The sequence below is a fragment of the Clytia hemisphaerica genome, unplaced genomic scaffold, assembly GCF_902728285.1.
Source record: "Clytia hemisphaerica strain Z4C2 unplaced genomic scaffold, Clytia hemisphaerica genome assembly, whole genome shotgun sequence".
NCBI classification, from domain to species: domain Eukaryota; kingdom Metazoa; phylum Cnidaria; class Hydrozoa; order Leptothecata; family Clytiidae; genus Clytia; species Clytia hemisphaerica.
The window spans coordinates 429,500-454,781 of record NW_027103507.1 but is presented as its reverse complement, the minus strand read 5'-3'; the positions used below and the strand labels follow the sequence as shown (position 1 = coordinate 454,781).

Genomic DNA, 25,282 nt, shown 5'->3' with positions numbered 1-25,282 from the left:
TGCACCATTCTGTAACTAAGCATCTACATTTTTTGGACCTACCCCGGTGGGGTGGAGGTCCTATAAATTAACCCGTGTTCGTTAGTTAGTACGTTAGTTACCAACTTTTCTCGAGATTGGCTCATTCAATTTTTCTGATTTTTTGCACAAAGGTGCATTACTATAAACCCTCGAATGTGACGGAGCCCGATTTTCGAAAAAAAAATTTTTCCGGCAGGTAGAACCGGAAATGTCCCGAAAAAAGCGGTTTTTTGAGATTTTCTCGAGATTTTATCATTAGTTTTTTGCGATTTTTTGCACATAGATGCACATTAGTACTGCCGAAAAGGTGTCGAAAACCGTTTGCCGAAAAAAATTTTTTCCGGTCTGTAGAACCGGAAATGTGCCGAAAAAAGCGGTTTTTTGAGATTTTCTCGAGATTTTATCATTAGTTTTTTGCGATTTTTTGCACATAGATGCACATTAGTACTGCCGAAAAGGTGTCGAAAATCGTTTGCCGAAAAAAATTTTTTTCCGGTCTGTAGAACCGGAAATGTGCCGGAAATCGTCGTTTTTTCACATTTCCGTCACATTTTTTCAACTTATTTAATTGTTTCTTTACAGAAAAATGTTCTTTATGATGATGCCCAAAACTTAGCATCGTTTGATTCCAAAAAAATCATCCTTTGAATCCGGAACTCCTTAAAAATCGCCGGAACAGCCGAAAACCGGCGTAAAACGGTTTTCCTTCATTTTTTCAACTTATACTCGACAGATTTTCATGATTTTTTGCACAATGATGTAAAATGGCAATGCCCAAAATGTGACAGAGCCCAATTTTCGAAAAAGAAATTTTTCCGGCCGCTAGAACCGGAAATGTCCCGAAAAAAGCGGTTTTTTGAGATTTTCTCGAGATTTTCTCATTAGTTTTTTGCGATTTTTTGCACATAGATGCACATTGGTACTGCCGAAAAGGTGTCGAAAACCGTTTGTCGAAAAAAATTTTTTCCGGTCTGTAGAACCGGAAATGTGCCGGAAATCGTCGTTTTTTTCACATTTCCGTCACATTTTTTCAACTTATTTAATTGTTTCTTTACAGAAAAATGTTCTTTATGTTGATGCCCAAAACTTAGCATTGTTTGATTTCCAAAAAAATCTTCCTTTGAATCCGGAACTCCTTAAAAATCGCAAACGACTAATTTTAATAGATCGTCACTATTTTTGTTCTGAATGATTGTTTAACGGTCATGCTCACGTAGATATCAATTAAATTATATATGTGTTAAATGCATAACCAGGTAGGTCCATAAAAGTATCACTTGTTTAAATAAGAATCAGTAGAATTTTGCTGGGGCTCGCCTGTTCTTATTTTTTGGCACTTTGCGCCTCAAATTGTTCTTATCCTGTTCTTATTATAGGATGTTCTTGAGGTATTTTCGGCGTTATACCCAATTTTTACTACTTTGACCCCTCAATTGTTTGAAATTGAGTAATTTCGTATTTTTGGAAATTTTGAGCCTCATTGTTCTTATAAAAACAGTGTATTCATTTCATAGCAATAGAGGAGATTTTTGACGTTCGAGGAACAAGGCTGTTAAACCAGACAGTTGGCAATAATAATTCATTTATCCATTTCACTTTAGGCATGTGGTGGTCTGTGATCACTTCAACGACTGTCGGTTATGGTGACATTGTCCCCGAATCCATTATCGGGAAATTAGTCGGGGCTGCCGCATCTGTAATCGGTATAATTATCGTCTCAATAACGGCGTCAGTCATTGGTTGTAACTTTGAACAATATTATAGCGTCGCTATAACACAATTACGAATTCCAGCTAAAAATTCAACCGCTTTTAAGGAGGTCGTTAAAAGGAATACATTAATTGCGCAATTAAGACCACACGGTAAAGATGTCAATTCCAGCATCAAATCTGATGATTCGAAAGATTCCGGATATGGGCGGTCACCTGTACCGCCCTCCGATTCCGCCAATGCGTCACCAGAACGCCAACAACAGCTTACTGAGAAGAATATTGTTGTTGCTATGGATCGTAATGGACAACCGAATATAAATGGGACGGCTAGAGTTTGATCAAACTGATTTCTTAGTAGATGAACGTCTAGATTTAATGATGTGCAAACTCGCTTACCACCGCCTCCTAAGAAATGAAGTAATTTGGTGATGATAGATTGACTGTAAATTTAAATGATGATAATTTACAAATCAAAAGGATTATTTGGTCCGGAAGTACTTGTCTCTCGTTATATTGATTTGAGTTTTATGTCTAAATATTTTGTCTAATAAATTATATTGTGTCAGTTTCAAATAGGTCAATTTTCCCAGTACAGGCTCTATCAGAATAATAGTTTTGGAGAAATTGAAAGCTGATTAGGATCTTTACTAAAGAACTGCGATATGTTTCAACAAAATTTAAATGAAAACGGAATTAAATATATACAATGATTGTGCTACAAAAAAATTAACATACCTTATCATAAAAAATGTGTATAAAATTTGTAAATCATAATATTTTTGATTTTTCGATTTTTCGATTTTTCGTGGATTTAAAAATATTGTTTATCAAAAAAGAAGAAAAATTATGTGGTACCACCCTTTATAGCACTTTTATCTCAAGGAACATGCATCGAATGGTTTCCAGAGGAACCCTTGTCCATCGACGGGGCATGTTGTTATGGTTCCCCTACGTAGGATTCTTAGATCGAATTTTTGGCAAAAGATTGCGAAAATCTTAAATTGCACTTAAACTCCATAAAACTAATTTTTTGAACTAATTTTTTCCATAAAAGATATTTTTTAAATGTTTTTCTTGGCTACCCTAACAGGGATTAGAGGGTACAAAAAAGGGGCCTGTCCAGCGACACATTTACCCGTACCTATTATTGAAAATACTTCACCTAGTGGAATGGTTACGCGCGGCAATATTAATTATAAACTAATAAGTACATATACCATAGTTACATGAGAAGCTGGGTAAATAACTGAACGAGTATACCATAAAATCTCCACAATTTCGGACAACCACTCGACCATAATCATCAGCGCAATAGAACGTGAAGAAATAAATTCGCATATTTCGCACTTCAGCAAGTTGTGTCGGCAGTGCACCGGACAGATAACCGGGTGAGTGTGTACCGCATTTACGGGTGCTATTCAAACATTTGTTGTATAGCTGGGATCCTCCCTGTCCGATAAAACGATGCCATCCATGTTTTAATTCTCGGGAATCACATGACGTTTCGTTTGATTGACCTTCAGTGTTTTCAAAATGGCGCCATGGTTCATTGTGTGTAGTGTAGTTTGAACATTCGTTGATTAAATTGACTAAAATGGAAGTAGGTAAAAAAATATTAACTGATATTGTATTTTCTTTAATGTACTACCCTCGTAACATCTCACATTGTCTCTGTATTTTCCAGACTTAATCTATAGTTATTGATGGACTTTGGAATGAAATACCATCTGACTATCACTTAAATTAGAAAAAATAATTATATGGCCAATAGCTCTCTTCCAAAAGGACAATATGCTACTCACTGTTTAGTTCACATCTCTTTCCATAAAATCCTTGACGACACTGACAGGATAAACCAGTAGAGTTACCAGAGCATATTCCATCGTTCGCACAATACGATTCACATGAACGCTCGACCAATCTCGCGTCTAAAATAAGAACCGAAAGCGGTTTATAATAATAATTTAGAAAGACTCAGAATAAGTGGGACAAGCTGGAGTTTTTACAAGCTCTCATTTGATTTTGTTGGTCGTTAACCTGTAATAAAACAATTTTGTTACTTTTTCTAAAGAACGCGTCATCTCTATTACTTCAAATAACCAATTAGTGAAGTCACTTGTAAAAACTCCAGCTCATCCCGAATAAGTCAAACACAGCCAAAGCTTTCATCTTGACACTTGCTCCTAGGGAGTCCTTTACAGGGGATTCTGAAGGTCGAAAAAGGGGACTTTCATTAAGTAAGACATTAGTTTGTATCCTCTATTTGCCTAAACACCCCTATCAGAGATGATGCTTGCAGAGTTTAAAAATGCAAGGTCTGGCTAGATCGGTTCGATTGATTTTAAATTGCTCTACAATACTACATAGCATGAGCGTATGGATACATTTTTCGGAGGAAATGGATTTCTGGTTGATATTTTGTAGTGATAGATTGAAGTGTCGCTCATCCCCACATATTATCCCCCCGATTATCCCCTTAAATTTATTCAGCTTACCTTTCTCACAGATAACACTTCGACTCGCTGAGCAATGTTCGTCTCGCCATCCTGTTTGTATGCCTCGATTATCCACAACTGCACAATTATGATCTTTCATGTTTGTTGGTTGTCCTGGATACCACATTGTGCCATTGATAAAGGGTGTGCCATCCGCCCATCCCCATTCACCTGTATTGGGCGGTGACCGTTTTAGGTTTAACCAGGTAGCGCCCTTATGAAGAGAAAGATGATGGTTAATTCGAATTTAAATCATTCCTGAGCAGCGAGAGTTAATATTCGCTTGTTTGAAAAGTTTCACAGTTGTAAAGATTACACCTATATATATGTTATTTAAAAATGTATTTTCTTTTATGAATACACTAGGGAATAGTTACAAACATTTTAGCTAATTCTCTCCAACATTACTCCCGTATGAATAGAAGCCTTATGGCTAACAGATAATAATATATATTCTCCAAGGAACCTTAATAACTATTTCTCACGATTTCTCAATACAGTAGTCCCATATGGATATAAGTTATATTGATTTATAGTATATATAATTCCCAGAGGTACCTTAACAGCTATTTTTCATCGTATCAAATCAGTGAACCGTATCCTCATACAAGATAAATGACCAACAAAAAATTAGATTATCAGTGCGTGTATTAGTTCACTGACACACCCTAATCTCTAGTCTTAAACGAAAGTAGCTTCTGATAATCAGCAAAATATTTAACATGTTATATTTTTCTTCAGTTGAAACACTTGTACTATTTGAATAGGAATATTTAACAGGGCGTTAGCAAACTTACGGTTTTCCCCTGTCAAAATAGCTCAAAATGAGAACTCCTACTTTCGCCTACGTGGAGAGACAGGTTTTTCATCCGGGGTGAAGACGGTCTATTAGCAAAAAGATCTATTCAGCTAACGGCGCCTGTAGGATTGTAAAATTTTACAGACATTTGATTTCTCTTTATATCAGGAAAGGTTTTGCCTACAATATACTAGTTATTTGTATACTCTATTATTTCTAGTCACTTATAATTACTCGTGTTCAGTGCTTTCGAAATACACGGCAATCCATATTGAATACTTTTATTCCCTAGTTTGTTCAAAAAGAAAATAAGTTATATCCGTTTGAGCGAAGCGAATTAGGATATAACGATTTATTGCATACAGTTGACTCTCTCCAATTCGATCTTCAAGGGGCTAGAAATTTTCTTCGAATTAGAGAGAAAGCTTCAAATTACAGAGAGAAATTTAAACGACTTTTCAGCTTAGCTGATCAATATTTTAGTTCGAATTACAGAAAGATTCGAATAATGAAGGTTCGAATTAGGGAGAGTTGGCTGTATTAGAAATAAGGAAATTCCACGTTCTTAGATATGTTCGCATGATAGGTTTCAAATCGTTGGAAAGATAATACCAATACATATCAATAGAGGTACCCTCTTCAGAAAGAGAAGAATTTTACATTCTAAAACAATGAAGAAAACTTAATAAACTTACTTTGATATTTTCTTGTATGAATGCTCCTTCGTTAGTGCTGGAAATGACCGGTAGACTTGCTCCTTGAACTAAACATTGTGCGTTGGCCATATCGAAAGATAATCCTTGTGGTAATTTCTTGTAACAACTTCCTTCGTGGTATGTTCCGAAACCGTTACAAAGATCTACAACAATGAAATATGAATGTTAATTGTTTGCAGGAATATGATAATAGATCACCCACAATTTCTTTTAGGGTCCAAAACCCTCCTATCTCGTTGAAGTTGGAGTATCAAAAAATTTCCTTAACCGATAACAATTTCGATATTTTGATTATGGGCAAAATATAAATCACCTAAAGTCAGTCTCAATAGATACAGTAATCTGCATCGGAGATAAGAAAGGGTGTAACTGTAGGATTCGAATAAAATGGCAGTTTTGCACTTGTTAGATATTATAAAATAAAACAGATTCAAAAGAAATTACACGATGGGCTCTTCCAGAAAATGTCCATACATGGGGGGGTGGAGTATATGGTATCCAGATCTACAAAATTTGCCTTGTCCGGGGGGGGGTAAAGTTGCTCTGTTTTGGGGTAGATTTGTTCGGTTTGAGGGTTATTTTGAATGCCCAGGGGTCAACTGATGCTTGTGGGGTCAGACCTGCTGTCCAGGGGTCGTTCACAATGTCCGGGGATAAATTTCTAAAAATTGTTATATCCTCCATTCCCCCATATTGAAATTTTTTCTGGAAAAGCCCAATCCTCGAAAAATCCACCTTCATCTCCAAAGATTCTCAAAGGTCGGACTTTCAATTTTAATAAAGGGAGAAAATGCTATACCTGCAATAACGATCAAGTTGACTGTCAATTCATTTCGAGTGATCGATGATCGCAATGATTTCACGCACACTGTAATGTTCGCTCCTTTCGTTTGCTGATGAAGAAAAAAGTAAAACGTTTATGAAAGGATTAGAAACTAGTTCAACTTTCATTCATCATAGGCTAAATATCATGAAATATCGGAACAAAAATCTTGAGATCCTCAGCTCTAGCAGAACGAGTGGTGATGATATAGTGTTAACATGGTATAGTGCAGTCACCTTAATTTAGTTGCGATTCACTAAACTGAGAAATGGAAAAAAGTTGAACTCACAAGTTTTCGCATCAGTAGTGCAACTGCTCTACTAACTGAACTATCCACAGTCATCATCCCACCAGATAAATACCCTCCCATTATATTTCTTGAACAAGCTTATGTTGAGGTGCGTTCAATTATATCAAATAAAGTGTATTAGGTGGGTATGAACTCGAAGGGCACTATACTCTAAACATCTAGTGAATGGTAAAAAAACCTACCTCGATCCAAACGGCAAAATCGCGTTGTGAGTAAATAGATGATGAGCTAGAACCGTTTCCAGTTTCATGTGTTCCAGTGACCAAAACCGTAGGATTTGAAAGACTCGGGAATTCGTTGTTGTAGATTTTCGTCTAGTGAAAAAAATAGTATGTCAATACTTGTGTTGGGTAAGTAGAGTGCTACAATTTATTATGAAAAATTAAAAGAACTAGCAAAGTGAGCTGCTTCACCAAAGAAAATTTCTAGCTCGATTGAAAGGTCCAAAATTCTAAAACTAAAAATTCTACATAGATTTCTGCATCCCCCTGAAAATTGAATAGAAAATAGCATATCGAACAGATACAGGAAAATCCTATGAAAAAAGCTAATGTAGATTTTCATTAAAGGGAAAAGCACTTACTTTACATTCAGCAGGATTTTCTTGACCAAGAGCAATTGTACGTCTTGGGAAATTCATTTGAATGTGATCTGGCATGAAAACATCTGGTCTTACCGTTCGTACACGAACCTTCATCCAGTGCTAAAAATAGGGAAATAACTTGTAAATTGGCGTTCGTTTTTCTCTAAAGGACTATTCCGAGAAGTTTTAACCACGATCAGATCCCGATTGGACCGCCTTTATGGGTCCTTTTAAACGGTGCATGGGTCGTGGCGCTCTTAGGCCCCAGTCTAAAAATTAGCGTCATGTAACGTCATAGCCCTTTGGCCGCAAATTCAGAGATTTTATTGTAGTAGATAATTTTTTGGTGCAAAAATATAAATCTTCTCTGAAGTAAAAAAAAAACAAAGGAAAGATTCGAAAGAAAAAAAAAATCTGCCGGGTCGAAAATGAAAAAAAAACTATCAAGTCCAGTTTTCTTTTCATTTATAAAAAAATAGATAGTAAAATATAGAACCATTCAGATCACCATAATGGTTCTAGAATTAGTCTCGATTATGATACCTGTGGAAATTGTCCGATATCATTAGACGAACATTTTAACGACGATACAAAATACTTACAATAACAATTCCATCATGGACACCATCAAAATTTTGTAATTCCCTTGCACAAACACGACTATTGACGTTTTGCCACCACCCACTGTTTCGTTCTTTCTCTATCCAGACGGTCATCACATTATTGTAGCTTCTTGGTTTTGCATGACTAACAGAAGCGTATAATGTTTCATCATATCTCAAAGTAGTCATAATTTTACACTGAGTTCCTGTGTACCAAGTGTCCATAGTTTGAGAGCCAACTTCAACCACACGTTGATCAGATTTGAAATCTTGATTTTGTACCGCGATCCAGTGAACGAATGGTGGTGAAGAAAAATAAGTTGCCAAGTGTCTACCAGCGACTAAAACACATGCTTTGAAACCACTTTTTGTGATATCTTCACTCCAAGTAGCTGAAGCTTGGTTAGCCTTGACAAAATTATCTTGTTGATTCCACGATGTTGATAAAAGGACTTTGATGGTATTATTGCCGGTTTCAGGAACGAAATTTTCACTATCAATATTGACGTATTTGCAGAATACGCCTGGTAGTTCAGCTACTGGCTCTAACTGAGTGCGTCCTGATTGGAGTGGTTTGACTAAAGTGAGAAAATAACACATAACATAACTAAGGATGCGTTTAAACCGACATAACTTACTTTATTACACGAAAAAAGTAAACATGTATTTAACACATGCAAAAAATTAACACAAAACTTTTTCCTTTCGAAAGTCAACTGGTTTAAATCATCACGAAAGTTTTCTTAGATCGTAAGTCTATTATTTCCGTGTAGTAAGGTAATACATAAAAATAGAGAATCTCAATTCTTGAGGTTAAAATAACGATGATCGGAAACATTATATTTCAACATGGAATTCTAAATCCAAGCAAGTAGACATCTCTTTCTTACAGAAAGGCAGCAAAAAAGAAAGCAACACTTTGCAAGAAAAATTAAGAATTGTAGAAGGCTTACACAGTACACGTCTTTTTTAAAGAAACACTTTTACGAAAGAATGCCTAAAAACTAAGAAACATCTAAGAATGCAGAGGCTCAGAATGAGGAAATAACATTTTTTCCGATTTCTTAATAAACATTGACGCTACTTGGTAAAACTAGTGTCTTAAAAAAAAAACGTGTAATAGACATAATGAATGTCCATCCATATGAAATTCACTATTCGATTCCACTTGAGTAACGCATAAAGTTAAAAATGTTATTGAAATACCCTATACTCCAAGAATGAAACACTTACTTTGACATTCCCCATAATGCTTTATTGTAACTTCTGTTTTGGATGTGTTTCCAAAGCGACGGCAATGTTGTTGATTCAAATAACATTCTGACCGATAGGATTTATAATCTGAGCCACAAATTTCTTGACCACCAGTACAATTTTCAATACAGCCGCAGAATGGCTGTCGGCCGGATGCAAGACGGCACTGCAAGTGGTCTGGACACGAAAAGTTAGAGCAAGGACTGACATCTCCCTTCACAAGCAAATGAACTTTATGCATTGTGTCTTGTTGTTTTGATTTCAGGCACACATCTATGTAACGGGAGTTTGAGTTGAGACGAGTCCAGGCTAACACAGGTTGTTGTGAGGAGGCACTTGAAGTTTCAACTGACGCAAAAACATTAATTTCTGATAGGTAAATATTTTGTAACTTTTGTTTCATGCATACAGTATGAGAGTTTTTCGGTGTAATATGAACTTTCTGAATTTCAGATAAATGGTTTGATTTCTCGGTCACGGCAATGTAGTTTACTGTGACGTCACGTTTCCCGCTAAACGTGACCGTTTCATCAATACACGCCGTGAATCCGTTTACTGTGACATCTTTAAGCCAAGCGTTCACAAAGATGGTAGGTGAAAACTTATTGAAAGAGACTATGGGTGTGATTTTGATGGTAGGGGTTGACATCATTGGCAAATCAAAGTTTTTCCGTTGGCATACAGTGTCTGATTCGACGGTTGAGAAATTCAAATTCCCATACTGGAAGGAAGGTGTTTTGAGCGTGTTTTTCAAAACAAATAAATGGCTGTGTTTGACAAACAAGTTCCCAAGCCTAAAGTAAAAGAGAAAATAGTAAGTCAAATAAAAAGGACAAAAGTTAAGGTATAGATTATACTTTGCAGCCTTAAAATAAAGATTTAGCTAACGGAAGACTGTTCAAAATTAACGGCCAGATTAGTGATAGAAAATGCAAAATGGTTTCTAAACCAAAAGGTATATATTGAATATTTACCCTTTTTGAGATCCCGTAAAAGTGGCGTAAGTCAATTGATATCGACCACGGACCGGAGTTTTCTCTGTTGATTTCAATACAACAGACACCTGAGTCTGGCGATCGTAATTCAAAAGAGGTGTTAGGTCTGTAAATTGTAGATCGACATCTCCAATCTCATTTGCCGCCAATATGTTGTGTGTTTCCGTCCTAAGTTCTAATCCTCTGCTTACATAATTACGTCCGTATTCCTTCGTTCTTACGCCGGAGACAATTTTATAACAACCAGGAATGGTTAAGTTGAAGATATGTCTACCCCGTGCATTTGATGACGTGTTTGTTTGGATTAGCCTTTGAGCACCGTTTGATCTACTGATGAAACGTTTTAGTCGGCATCCAGGCTCGTTAACTTGGACATCTTCACTAGGGTTAGCATCTAGCTCTTCATAGTTTAAAACGGCGTAAGTTGTTGATCCATCTGTGGCTAAAACTGTTTGAAATTTCCTTGCAGGTGCGATGTAAGTGACCACGAAAGCACGCGATGGTGTAAACATTGTCCCATTAGATTCGATAGCTTGATTTAGCTCACTTAAGAGGGCTGGATCGGTTGTGTCACGGTAATAGATAGCGTCATACGTGATTGAGTTTGTTGAATAAAAAGTTGAAAGGTAGGTGAGACCTTGGTTGAGATAGGATTGCGTGTAAGGGTCAGGTGTGAGGAATCCTCTTCCGTGAATCTAAAAATTGAAGGAAGTTCATATAGACTTAATTGCATTTAGTTAGAGACTGTGCAGTTACTTAGAGCGTACGAAAATCCGCGAGAAATAAAATGCAAAAACAACCTTAAAGTCTTTGTTTTTACTTAAGTGTTCCCGTTTCATACCAGACACATATTTCATATCAGGACAGTGTCTACCTATTGTTATATCATGCTGATATAAGAAAAAAAATGTTTTTCTTTTCCTCTTTCTGACCAATCTTGCTCCACACCCGTGTCAATCCGATGTGAAAAAGCTTGTGAATTAAAATCCGGGGGGGGGGGGGTATCTTGACCTACCTCTTCGGACAAGTGCCCATGCACTGTAAAAATTTGAGAAAATACCAAATTTTGAGGTAAAATTTGAGAAATTTCAAAAAGTTTTGCCTTGAAACGGGCAAAAAATTTCGAAAAATTGCACGATAAGGGTAGATTTTCAGCCAAATTTTTCCTGCACCGTAAGGGTCCGATTTTAGAACCTGATTTTTGGCCGAACGTACGGTCGTTTTTGATTAAATTGATGAGCAAGCAAAACGAATCACTCTTAGTAAAACAATACCTTAATTGTATAAGAAAAGTTGAAAAAATAAAAAATAAATAAACTCACATTAATTTTATCTTCCGGTGTTGAAAAAAACATGAAAGTTTCGTTCAGTTGAACACGATGTCTTATGTATTGGGAAGGTCGGTAAATTGTTCTGTCGCCATTTTGACTTCCATATGAAAACATAACTATGTAAAAAATTTAAACCATTAATTAAAATTTTTAAGAAGGCAAGTATTTTATAACCGAATTCTCGTAAAAAAAGCTTGATTCACATATTCTTCTTACTTCGAATTTAGTCAGAAAGAAAATATTAAAATTTCAATGGATCTATTGATTTCACGTTACACACTTGGCCCCTGGAAGCTAATGCTCTCAATAACTATGATTTAGTCAATTTTTAGAAGATTTACCTATGAACCAAGCAACCGTAGTGCAGTGGGAGAGCATCCGGCTACGGTGCGCAAGGTTGTGGGTTCACCCCCTTGCCGGATCATACCAAAGATTCCCAAAATGGTACTTGATGCCTCTCTGCGTGATGCTCAGTAATTAAGAGAAGGATCAAGGGTAGGTGGAGCAATCCAGGGAGAAAGAGTAGCGCCCTCCCCTACCTACCTTCGGGTAGATAGCGGAGCCTTCGGGTCGCCTCCGACTGCGGTCGCAGACTTACTTATTTACTGTAATGAACCCCCCCCCCCCAGCGGACCATCAATTCACGCAAGCAAGAAATCTTTTTCTTACCTCCTCTATTGACACATTTTTCTGCTAAACTGAAAACATGACGCCCTCTGACGCCCGTCGAATTTCCTCTAATAAGTGTATAAGCAGCATTTGATTGGCGGTAAAACACATTATTACCACACCCTAACTCGTGTAGTTCAATATCTGTTAGCGGGTCACGATCTAATTCTTGGTAATTGAGTATAGCGTAGGTTTCTTCATCATTTGTCGCCAGTACAACTTGGAATTTTCTTGCTGGGAACACATAAGTGATAATGTAAGCACGAGTTGTGTTGAAATTGGTACCAGTTGATTGAATATCTTCATTAATTTTCATTAGCAAATTTCGGTCGGTTGTTTCACGATAGTATAGTGTTTTAGATTCGCCATAATTATTGGTGCGATCGTAAAATGGTGCTAGATAACTATAACTTGTTGTAGAAGGAGTGAAATAATTTGTGTTTTGTGGTCCCAAGTAACCCATACTGGAAAACTGAAATAAGAAAAAAATGCATATCTCAAATAAATGAAGAACGTGACAGTTTGAACATCAAACATTCTTGTCGCAAGGTGGATGGTTCAAATCCACCTTACCATAACAAACACCCCCGTTCGGCCTCTTCTTCTATTCATGATGAATATCCGAAAAAAAGGAGGAATTTATGTGGGTTTAAGTGTGGACTAGTCTAGAAAATCTTGCAAAGCCACACGAAAGGATAAATTTTAAGGTACTATGATAACTTTCGAGAAATTCAAGCACAGGCGGGATTAGAGAAAATAGAGGCGTTCGTGGATTTCAGGGTCAATGACGAGTATAATCTTACTAAACTAGATGAAAACTAATTCGAATTCTCCTTAACAAAGTCAGAGAGCATCAGCAATACCGAGCAATACCATCTTTATGATCCTAAGGGCTTTTGATGCGCAAGCTAGACCAACGTTTGCGACGACCGGAACCATCTAGTATTTACTTTCAATATCAGGTTTATTTACAAAATACTTACATATAGTTGGCGAGAAGGTCTTGAGAATAATTTCCAGTTTCTATTCAAGTAAACCGATCTTGTAAAATGAGACCCACTACTGTAACTATTATCACCTACGAATCGACCATATGGATACATCACTAGAAAAAAGAAAATACTTAAATTAAATTTGACCACAATTATGGTCGAAATATATTGACATTTTAGTGTATTTTAACGTTTTTCAGAACTTAAAGTTCGGGCAAGAATTTGCTATTTTAGCACTTCTACTTTCTTTCATTGAATATTTCGATTTTAGAGGGGTTCAGTGGTTTCTAGGCTATGTTCCAAGCCTTATTGTAGCTAATTTGAGCTTTTAAATCCTGAGATCCTAAAGTCCTAAGTCTTAAGTGTGACAAATAGGTTTTTTGTACTATCTTCAGAGCCCAAATCGCTTTTGATAAATCAAAATTACTGTTTATCTGAGCATAAATTTTTGAGATTGACCCTGTTTCATGTAGATGGGACCCTCCTCACTATGCAAAAAGAGCAAATCTTAAATTTAAGGCTAGCTAGACAGAAAAACTCTTAGCTTTCTCAGACACTAATTTTGTGATTGACCCTTTTGATCTGTCAACGGCGAAATTATTAAAATGATTTTGAGAATGGTAATTAAAGTCCAGTAATTAAACAACTCACCTCCTTCGTTTACGCAATCTTCAGACAGTTTAAAAGCATGGCGCCCTCGAACGCCCGTCGTCGTATTAGTTGCCTTGATCAAGAAATTCAGAGCATTTGAACGCCTTGCGAATACCTTCCGCCCACATCCTGCCTCGTTCATTTCAACATCCGCCCTTGGGTTTGTATCAAGATCTTCGTAGTTCAAAACAGCGTAGGTTTCACGCCCATTTGTTGCCAAGGCAACTTGGAATTTTCTTCCGGTGATTTCATAAGTGACCAGAAAAACACGGTTTGCTGTGAAGGTTCTTTCTATGGATTTGATATCTCTGGTCACATTGGCTAACAGGTTTCGTTCAGACGATTCGCGATAGTAAACAGTTCTAACACCGTTGACGTATGGATCGTAGTAGGGCGAAATGTAATCATATTGTGATGTTGCGGGCAGGCTGAATGATCCTGATTGAAGTCTGATATACCCTTGACTGGAAATCTGGACATTTAAACAAGTTACAAAATTAAATACGAGATATGCCCTCATTGGCGTCTCGTTTACACTAGCCCGGCGTCAAATTAAAGCTTTTTTATAGGCTGGATAACGTGATTAAGTGGCCTGGAAGTATATGGAAACATGCTTTTGCTTAGGCAGACTGTAAAACAGTCCACCATATTTTCGCTGGGTTTGCCAGGTAAAAAAAGAATGAAGCAATGTTTTTATTTGAAAATAAGGAATTCAAAATCTGTTATTAATGTTTTTTTCTTATTATTAAGTATATTTTTCAACTTCAAGTAGCTTTTTTGTTATTTGAATTTTAAATATTTTTTTTCAAAATGGCAACCTTGTCCAATCACTTCACTGGAATCATCAAAAATTATTAGAAAGCAAAGTTAAGGCAATATAAGTATACTCTAGTCTACGTTAACACTGGAATCTAATCGAAATAAATAGATAAATTGATCGAGTCAAACAAATCGAGGTATGATCTGTAGGTTAGCTAAAAATAATTAGAAACGTAACAAGTCTTAAAAGAAAAACGAATATCAATTGTTATCTTATCACAAAAGAAAAACAATTAAAATTGGAAATAAATTTTACCCATAAGTCATTGCGTGATTTGGAGAACAACTTCCAGTTTCCATTTAAACGAAATTGTTGGTCAAAGTCATAAGTTCTTGAATATGTTCGATCGCCGTTGAGAGAACCATATGGGTACATCACTGAAAAGAACGGAAGAAAAACTGTGTTCTAGAAAATTATCAGAAATTTGCCATTTACAAACCCTTTACCTATTTAATAGTTTTAAGTTAGATGTGAATCTTTAAAGTCCATTTGCTGCTTAAGTGTGTTTCTTTTTGCTAATATGTGGAAGCCATAATTATGGTCGAAACATATTGACGTTTTGTTTGTCACGGGAATTAACTACATGTGGTTTAAGGGCTCTGACCATAGTCCAAAAATTGATTTTGGTATTTGAACATAAAAGTTATATTTCAGGTTCCTTAACACTTTTAACAAAGAATTGCCTTTATAAATTCCTTTTTAATCGAATCCCTTAAGAGTAATTACGAATTTAATTGCAAAAATGACGTTAGGAACTTTAAAAAGATGTTAATAATATGTTGCATCACCCTCTTTTACGAAAAGTGCTTAGTTTTAATGGGTAATTAACTTTTTTGTTTCAAAATTTCTTTACACTGTCCGCAAAGAATTGAACTATTTTAAATTTTGCGGAAAATTTTTCTACAACGATGTGTCAAAAGTTATGACTGTTTTTTTAAGCAAAATCCAAATGAAAAATTGATGAAAAACCACTATTTTGAAGATTTCAAGACAAAGAAGCACTTACAAAAATTTTCCGCAAAAATTTTTATTGTTCGGTAAAAGATACACCATCTACTGCGAAAAAATTTTCAAAATGCTTTTTCTTCGCCGAAACTAAGCTCTTCAAAGTTGAAATACTCTTCCTCGCAAAAGTCTTCATTTTCTTCTTCATAAATTTTTTTCAATGCAATTTTTGAATTTTCAGATTCAGGAATAGTTTGTCTAACAGAAAATGTATAACATGTCATAGTTTTGTTTGCTACATCAGTCAGAAAACACATTTTGAACACGGCAATTATGAAAAATTCACTATGGTCAGAGCCCTTAAAAGAACGCAAAATTACGCATGTGTATAAGACTCTATTTGGGTGAGCTAGAAACATTAGATGAACTAACTCTAAGCTTACCTCCTGGGTTGGTGCAATCTTTGCATTTGACTTTGGATAGCAAATAGACATGCCTTCCTCGAACACCAATATTACTGGTTCCCACTAAGTTGCGATTTTGTGATGTGCTTGTTGTGAAATAGACTGTATTCGCATTACCACCTGGAGGCTCGGAGAATCCAGGGCGATTACCGTTAGTATCTAGCCTCTCATAACTCATGATGGCGAATGTGACGTCAAAATCTGTTGCTAGAACTAATTGGTACTTATATTTTAAATTTCGATTGTCGTATCTTTCAATCATATCATAAGTAACGACTATAGCTTGTCTAGCATTGAAGCTATCAATCTGACTTAGCGTGCTGAGCTTCCTGGCTACGTTACTGTTCACCCAACGTAAGGTGGTCGTATCGGACACTGTCCGGTAAAAAATATTTTGTCCGCTACTTCTCATGTCATCTGTATATGGAGCGAGAACAGCATACGATCGTTGACCGAGAGGAGCTGATGTGCTCGTAACAGAATTGTCTACAGTCAGGTAGCCATTACTGGTAACCTGAAAATGAAAAGTGAGAAATGAATATAGAATATAACACAAAGTGTCTTTTTAACTCGAACCTCTACAAACCGATTGTCTCCATAATTGGAACAAGTTTTCTTGTCCCTTTAGCTAACAAAGCCTTAGAAACCTTACTCTATAGTTCGAAATTTCCTTAACTCGAACAGTGTTCTCCGTGCCGGTCGAGTTATAGAAACTCAGCTGTAGTAAAGGCCAAATCTTTAGAAATCCGTAAGTACAAGTATTGTAGGACGCAGTCACGTGAATTTCGTTCAAAATCGTAATGTGTTTGAATAGACCTTTTCATAAATTACGTCACGAACATCACTTGCCTCACATTCAAACAATTACCATGGTGATTATGTCCCTTGAGACATTAAATGATTTCTTTATGAATAGAAAGTAGTTTTGATAAAATCTGCTGGGAGTTAATCACTTAGGCAATAATTTCAAAACGAGGCAAGTGATGTTCGTGACGTAATTTATGAAAAGGTCTATTTATTTTCGAAAAAAGGAGCCTGCTGCTGCTAAGAACTTGCTTAAATTCTTATTGACCAATCATTTTATGTGATTTAAGGAAAGATGTGATGGACCCAAAGGTTTTCCCTCTTTTATGAGCCAAATCAAGAAAACTCATACTTCGCTCATAAATCTCAAAATCTTATCCATCAAAAGATCTTCCCTTAAAAATAAATCAAACATTTTTGGGAAAGCAAAAAACCATCATACTTATTTACTAAAACCACCCTGCGTATGGAAGAAGTAGTTGTATATAACTAAAAATGGAAGACATGGATACACCTTTTCGCCCGTAGTCACGCGGTCAGGCGCGTGCCACTTAATTATTTAATTATCCCCCGAAACTCGATCCAATCCTTTTTTGACATATTTTTTCTATTGTCTATAGTTGCGAAAAAAGGACTGGGGCGGTTTTAGTGGGATAAAGCGGACAAAAAATGCCCACACGGCTATTATTGGCGGCTACGGTCGAAAAGGTGTATTGAAATTTACTTTTTACTATAGAAAGACTTACACAAATTTGATTGTGGTTTTTGGTTGAAAAAAGAGGGAAGTTTCTGGACACTGAGAAACACGAGTTGGTGTCATCTCCAGATCGAACATTGCTGTCACCCATGCTTCTTCCAAATGGTAAGAATTCTACAAAATATAAGAGAATTTAATGAATTTATCCCATAATTTCAAGACCCGAATTTGACCTAAGAGCCCTTAAAAGAGCCTCTAAAACAGCAGCACCCCTCCTAACGCGATCACAGCAATTATTTTGTTTTTATCACCATTATCTTAGCAGGCACACAACGTTGTTTCAACGTCCATATCACGTTAGATAAACGTTTAAACAACGTTAAGTATGCCAGCTGGGATGAAAATTGCCGAAAATGTTCATCGCACAAACATGGCATCACGCCTTAATTTTTTCCTTATCACGTATTACGTAAAAAACAAAAATTAAGTCATCACGAAAAAAAACGAAAATTACGTCATCACGTTAGAAAAATGCCCTGATCACACCATCAAAGTTTAGAGTAAAAATTCTAGTGAAAAAATGAAAATTAGATACGTCATCACGTAAGAAAAATGCCCTGATCACACCATCTAAGTTTAGAGTAAAAATTCTACCGGTTGTCCTAGAAAGAAGTCCCCCTCTTTGAAGTGAAATTTCCTGAGTTCTATAAAATGTTAAACAATCAATCCTTTTGCGTTGGAAAAGGGAAGGATGAACTGAAATTTTGAGGGGTTGTTTGTCAAATTTGGTTAGCTACATCAAAAGTTATGGCCTAAATGCCAAAACATTACTTCTAAAAAAAGTCGAAAAAGGCGAAAAATGAGGGTTAAAATTTATTTTAGTTATTATTCAAATGAGAAAGTAACAAAAGATTGCTCGCTACAAACGTACCTGGTGTTACTGGTGAAAGGGGTGTTGTTGTCGCGGTTGGTGTTGTTGTGATGATAACAGGGCGTGAAGTGGTTGACATTGCAACTAAATGAGAGACAATAAAGAAATACAATCAAACTTTCTCTGTCTAGCTTCAGGCATATTTGGTCGGAAAATTATTCTTCACAAATCATGCTCATTTCATAGGCGGTTTTAGAGACCCTGTCAAACTTATCAGGGGGAAGAGATTTGTAATTGTAATTTCATTGTCAATTAACGAGCGTTGCACTCCTTCGCATGTTTCCGACGTAACAATTATGATTCAAATGAGAAAGTAACAAAAGGTTGCTCATTATAAACGTACCTGGTGTTGTTGTGGCGGTTGTCATTGTTGTTGTTTGCTCTGAGGTAAGGGGGCGTGTAGTAGGTGACCTTGCATCTAAATAAAAGGTAAATAAAATAGAGCGAGAAATTATTTCTCTAGAAACTTTATCATTTCCATTCCGAAAAGAAGAAAACTTAGGTAAAAATACGGAAAAGACAAAATTCGATATAAAGGCACTCCTAGATCTTAAAGGCACTTTTTTTAAATTGTTTGAAACCTGTTGTAGTTCTCGAGCATGAGCTTTCATCCCAACCGTCTGCGCAATCATCTTCTCCATCACAGATCCAACCGTCTGGAATACATATAGAATTTGGACATCTAGTGCGTCCAGGTTCACAAGTAGGTTCTAAAGGGAAATCAAAAAGAAATTACAATCCAGTATCTATAATTCGAACCCACAAAGACGGAAGGAAATTTCGAGTTATGGAGTGCGGTTTATAAAACATTGTTAACTGAATGGACGAGAAAACTAGTTCGAGTTTAAGGACATATTTGAGTTATAGAGGTTCGAGTTTTGCATATAGTTTAGTTAGCCTAGGGGGGGGGGTAAATTAACCTTAGTTGGAATTCCAATAGGCCAGGCGACATCAAACATACCGGTGGTGGAAGTCGTACTCGGTGGCGTGGAAGTGGTTGTCGTCGTTGTATCTAAACGGAAATGTATCTTAAAATTCCAAACGAACATACAATAAGCGGGAGCAATATCGCGAAACAGCGTGAAAGGTAATCCAAAAAGCTAATTCTACATTTAACAGATGACAACCCAATGATGATAATATTTATTAGCTGTAAGGTAAAATAATGACATCATTATTATAGGCTTTTTTCACCATTGATTTCCAAACCAGAACGGCTATAGACGCGAGACTCCTAGATGGGAAATGAAGCCACTTATTTCCCATCCAGAACGCTCGCGCGTGGTTTTTACACAAACGCCAGATTGAATGTAAATTCAAAAAAAGCAGTCCTCAAAAACAAAGGAATCGCTAGGTACAATCCGTCGTCATGATTGCGGCAGGTTTTAGGCGCGTTCTGGATGGGGAATAAGTGGCTTCACTTTTTCTTGCCTGGGGAAAGGTTAGAGATACTTACTACTATCATCACATCTTTCAGTTACGACAATGTCATCAATTGCAAAGTCACTTTCCCATCCTCGAGGACGACGTGCTTCAAAAATAAGCTGTAGAAATCAAAAAACATATAAAGATTTAATTTTCATTTTATTAAATTTTAAATTTCAGATCAATATTGTTAAGTAATCGGGTCATTCAATTTTATATCCATAAAGGTACCCTGAATATCAGAGGTTGAGTTTTCATAGAATATATCACTCACTCACTATCACTCATATTATCTGGCCTACGTCATGTGCCGCGCTTAAGGGTTTTTCAGCATCCCAAAATGCACTGTAAGGGTGTTTTTCTGTGAGGGTCGAATTTTAAAACAAATTCATACTTAATAATTGTTAAAAAGAAAGGTTTTTACTTTGAAAAAGTTTCTATTGTCTGATAATGGGGGATGCTACACGAACATTTCCAAGGGATAATTCGAGCAGAATTTCCAATAGGTCTAAATAAGTCATTTTTCCAGGGGGTATAAAATTATTTTAAAATTTTCAGGGGGTAAAAGACTGATTTAGCTCTCCCACCGTAACTTTAAATTTAAAGTATGAAAAGAAATTTTCCAAGATTTCTTTGTGAATTTTGCCATTTTCCAGGGGGTATCCACACATTTCCAAAAAATGTTTTTGACTTGAAAAGGTTCCTCCACCCTCCCCCTGTAATTTTTTCTTGAAATCCTCTTAATGCACTTTCTATAATTCAAATTTGAATTCAAATTTGAACAAAAAATTTCCCTTTTCGGGTTCGAATTAGCGAGAATCAACTATACTATAATATCCTCCTTAAAAAAAAGATTTCCAATAAACGCCCCTTAAAAAAACGTCTTCAAGAAGGACGTGCATTATTTTAGTATTTGATCCAATTTTGACTCCATCAACATCATTAAAATTTCTCATTTGTACACAAAGAATTACGTTAAACTTTACGTACCTTATCGGCTCTTTTTACGCCGGCCCTAAGTTAACGCCGGCCCTAAGTTAACGCCGGCCCCTTTTACGCCGGCCCTTATTCAAAAATAACACCAAAAGCCGGCGTAAAAGGGGCTGATAAGGTATTACGATTACCTTTACGAATAACTTTTTAAAAATGAACTTGGTTTAGAAGCATTAAATAAAAACCCATCTTTCAAAGTAAGTACATTTGTTTGGCTACTGTTGGAGGTGCCCAGAGTCAAAAAGTCTATCCCCTTTTCTATGTGCGCTAGACCTCTTTTAAAAGCTCCCTCGAATAAGCCCCCATCCTAAAAAGATCACAAATTTAATACGCTACCCAGAATGGGCTTTTCCAGAAATATTCCGTTGAGGATATCGGATATCCAGGGGGTTAAATATCTACAAGGGAGCAGATATTCAGGGGTAAAGTGTCTTTTCAAGTGAAAAATACGATATCTAGGGGGTAAGCATCTTTATAAGAGAGGATATCCAGGGGATTGAGGATATTTTTAAGAGTGGATATCCAGGGGGTTCGATACTTCGAAAAATCAATATCCTCAACAGTGGGGTTAAAAATTTTTTTCTGGAAAAGCCTATTACGAGCAGTTACGAGATTTGAAGATTTTCAAAACTGTTAACAAACTGCACTTACTCTGGCTGGTTGGAAGAAAGGAAAAAATGGTGACGTAACCGAAAGGTGACTGATTTGTACACGATGCCAACGATCCCCTTTGTTACCACTCATCTGCCAAAAAAAGTTCGGGAGCGGGTTCTGTACACCAACTCTTAAGGTACCGATATCACTCCCGTACATATGATAAGCGAAAGAGATACAATAAATGTGTGAGCGTGTCGGCGGTAGTATGTATTCTAACAGATCGATATTGTCTGACGGGGGATTGGACGATTCGTAATGGATGTAATGACCGGCACTTGTTCCTATATGATAAAGAAATTTGTAAAGATTCTCATTTTCCGCACTCAGATTCCTTTGCCACTTTTCAAGCAGAAAAAGACCAGGATTTCGGGTAATAAGCCTCCGAGGATTAGGCAGTTTTTGTAAATAAACACAACATTTTCCATACCTTTAGCGGAAAAAATTCCGGAAAAGTGACAAAAATGTTAGTGCGGAAATGGGAATCTTATACAAAACGAACATTATATTATATGTAGAGCATTTCTGCGTCCAACCATTGTAGAGCCGTTAGGTGGGCCCCATCAGCCCTGATTACCCATGATCCATTTCGACCATGAATGTTATACATTAATCGGATTAAATTTCGCAGGATTAGATTTTGCGACCGAAAAAAGTCGCGAAATCAGTTCTATTTATCAGTGCTGTAGGAAACATTTTCTTATTGGGGGGGGGGGGGGCTGAAGTTTAGTGACACCGCGAGGGCAAACCATGCCTTTTGTGTGCAGTTGCATTACCTTCACAGAATGAAATGTCTTGCCTATGTATTTAGATTAGTCTTAATTTCGTCCTAAACTGAACCTATTGTGGATGTTGACAATTAAGGTTGAACTTGGCATAGAGCATAGATCAGCTTTTATTATTTTTAAGAGGATTACTCTTAAAAACTCCATGCTAAAGTCGGAATGTAGGAAGTGAAAAGAATGACCGTACTTATGCAATATTGTTCATTTAAGATTCATATATAATACCTTTCAGTGCCGTATAAAGCATTTTCTTATTGAGGGCTCGGGTAAGTTATGGCATGTCTTAAAATTACCATAATTTTTAGATCGCATTAGCCGACAGAAAACGACCAAATAAATGACTGAACATCAAGGGTACTATGATGTAGTTTCTAACCTGATGTGTAACAAAACTAAAAATTGAATTTCTCCAGAATAGTTTATCCAATTGTCTTCAAACTTTCACCAAAGATGTATCTTACTAAAGTCGATCTGTTGAAAAATGAGTTTTTTTTAAATTTTCATGACGTCAGCAGAAATTTAGAAAAAAGGAAAAATCCTATTTTTTGCTGACGTAATCAGAATTTCGAAAAAAAATTTCTTTCAAATGATCGATATTAGTGAGATACTTCATCATTATTGCCCCCCCCCCAGTTGCTACGGCACTGTTTATACTGAGACGATTAATTACAAACTACTCGTCTCAGACGATTTTCCCGTCCCAATATAAATGGAACTATTTTCTGCATTTAATTTCGTCAGATTTAGAGTCAGAGTTTTGAAGAATTTCGCGTGGATTTAATTTCGCGAATAAGCCTGAAAACGGCTGAAAAATAGCAATTTTTACCACAATTTGAGACTTTGGACTGGTTTCTCCACCGAAAATACAATCTTAAAAATTTTGTGGTAGATCTAATTTCGCGAGTCAGAAATCTCACGCGTTTTCGCGAGTTTTAATTTGGCGAAAATGGCAAAAATTCGCAAAATCGCGAAATTTAATATCGCAAAAGTTTATCCGATTAATAGTATTGATTACCAAGGTAAAGTCTGGTTGACTGACAACGAAAATAATTTTTGACATACCTGTAGTGGCATCTACTGAAGGACCGGTATCATAACTTGGTGTTGAGCCATTTCTCCGTTCCCAATAATCACCAGTGCTTGCAGGTGAACATGCATCTCTTTCGAAATTACATTGGAACAGAACTGAAAAAATGTATACAGTATATGTAATGTTTTTTTATTGCAGAATACCAGAATATGACACTGAAAAAAAGCTAACTTAATGAAAATAACAATAATAAGAACAATTCAAGAACAGTCGAGCTTCAGCCAAAATTTACGGTTCTTATAACATTAACACATAGAACATTATACGTGATTCGAAAGATTAATTCTGTAGATCTTTTCCTACACCACATGGAGTAAAAAAAGTTCAAAGCTATCGGACCACCTTTACAAACTCTGGAAAAAGTTACACTCGCCATCTTTAATCGGAGTTTTTTTTTTTTGGTGTACCTGCAAGGCCATTGATGTGTTAAAAATTTCACGTCAAATGGCGCTACATCATCAAATGTATTCAAGGATTCAAAATAGAACTAACGGGAAATCAACTATACTTTTATAATGTTTACTGGTATCAAAGAAGCGCTAATAATGCGTATTTCGACAAGCAACATGCATAATTTGGCGTTAAAGGGTACAAAATTCGGAAAACATTGTCTCCCTATAGTACCATCCGCGAAATTATGCCCGCGAATTTTTAAAATTTCGCGGATATGCTCAACATCGAAATTTAAGCTTCGCATAAATTCATCCTATTAAAGTACCTTATCGGCCAAAACTTACTCGGCCCTTAATTTTAGTCACCTTGTCAAAATTTAGTCACTAAAGGCCGACTAAGTTTTGGCCGATAAGGTAGTTGATAAGGGTTACCTTTTCTGGTAGGAGGAGCCGTAGTAATGGCAGATGACATTGGCATTACACTTTGTGAAGCTGACGGTGAAATAGATTGATGAAATGATTGCATTGGTTGTGACATTGGCATTGCACTTTGTGAGGCTGACGGTGAAAAAGATTGATGAAATGATTGCATTGGTTGTGACATTAGTTGAGAAGCACCATGGTCATCAGCAGGTGGTATGTTTGGTGTAGGATCGATACTACCCGGTTCGATTACATCTTGTGCACCTGAATAAGGCGAAGGAAAGTTAAAATATTAAAGGTTTTGTCTTTAAGTAAGTGTAATATCGTTTGCTTACTCATCACTTTTAATTCACAAGCTTTGTCACATTGGATTGACACGGATGTGGAGCAAGATTGGTCAAAAAAAGGAACAGAATATTAGCCCACTCACAGATTTCAATTTTATTTGATTTTTGAAATCTGTGAGTCGGCTGCTTTTAAGAAAATTATACTGTTATCTATCGACACATGGACTCACGACGCTAAGGAATTTCTAATATTCACTTACAAGATGTACAGATTCGCGCTAGCAGCAGCAGCGCTAGGATGCATTCTTTCATGATGATTTCTTTCTTTGATGAAAATGTTGTTCAGTATTTAGTTGGTTCACGATGTCTGTAATATAGAATTCTGAAATGAATTGAGTTGAAAATTGGACGCTCTTTTATAGTCAAAATTACATTTAGTCCCTGATTTATCAAACACAATAGGGAATAAACAAAAACAATTAATGAAATGGAGAAATGCAATTATCCAAAAAATGTGCACATTAAGTGGAAAATGCTATATCAACAAGATAATTATTGAGATTCGAAGAAAAATAGGAAAAAAGAAATTACTTACTTGGGAAAAAATATATTTTGCTGT

The 25,282-nt window shown here is 36.3% G+C and overlaps 2 protein-coding genes across 2 annotated transcripts in view; one reads left to right on the top strand and one right to left on the bottom strand.

Moving 5' to 3' along the window:
- The window catches only part of LOC136798892 (voltage-gated potassium channel KCNC1-like), a 7,913-nt gene extending 5,314 nt beyond the window's left edge, over nucleotides 1–2,599 (top strand). Inside the window, exon 6 of the mRNA XM_067055555.1 lies at nucleotides 1,623–2,599. Within this exon, the coding sequence (XP_066911656.1) occupies nucleotides 1,623–2,071 (449 nt within the window). The 3' untranslated portion in view covers nucleotides 2,072–2,599. The remainder of the gene's footprint in view (nucleotides 1–1,622) is intronic.
- Nucleotides 2,377–25,282, bottom strand: LOC136798888 (uncharacterized). Its single transcript, XM_067055549.1, has 27 exons — nucleotides 25,259–25,282; nucleotides 24,924–25,030; nucleotides 24,386–24,640; nucleotides 23,534–23,656; nucleotides 21,684–21,970; nucleotides 20,071–20,158; nucleotides 19,576–19,626; nucleotides 19,196–19,324; nucleotides 18,958–19,032; nucleotides 18,615–18,698; nucleotides 17,733–17,857; nucleotides 16,162–16,696; nucleotides 15,029–15,150; nucleotides 13,954–14,425; nucleotides 13,294–13,415; nucleotides 12,311–12,782; nucleotides 11,633–11,757; nucleotides 10,290–11,005; nucleotides 9,295–10,109; nucleotides 8,062–8,639; nucleotides 7,460–7,579; nucleotides 7,059–7,190; nucleotides 6,543–6,636; nucleotides 5,723–5,886; nucleotides 4,229–4,442; nucleotides 3,536–3,661; nucleotides 2,377–3,322 (listed from the first exon to the last, which is right to left on the bottom strand). The coding sequence occupies exons 2-27, from the start codon at nucleotides 24,973–24,975 to the stop codon at nucleotides 2,934–2,936; spliced, it is 6,465 nt and encodes a 2,154-aa protein (XP_066911650.1). The 5' UTR covers nucleotides 24,976–25,030; nucleotides 25,259–25,282; the 3' UTR covers nucleotides 2,377–2,933.

Coding starts and splice junctions, on each gene's coding strand:
- LOC136798888 (XM_067055549.1), bottom strand. CDS start 24,975: ATGAAAGAATGCATCCTAGCGCTGCTGCTGCTAGCGCGAATCTGTACA. Junction 11,758..12,310: donor AAAATGTGTCAATAGAGGAG/GTAAGAAAAAGA, acceptor TTTTTTACATAG/TTATGTTTTCATATGGAAGT. Junction 7,580..8,061: donor TCCATGATGGAATTGTTATT/GTAAGTATTTTG, acceptor CCCTATTTTTAG/CACTGGATGAAGGTTCGTGT.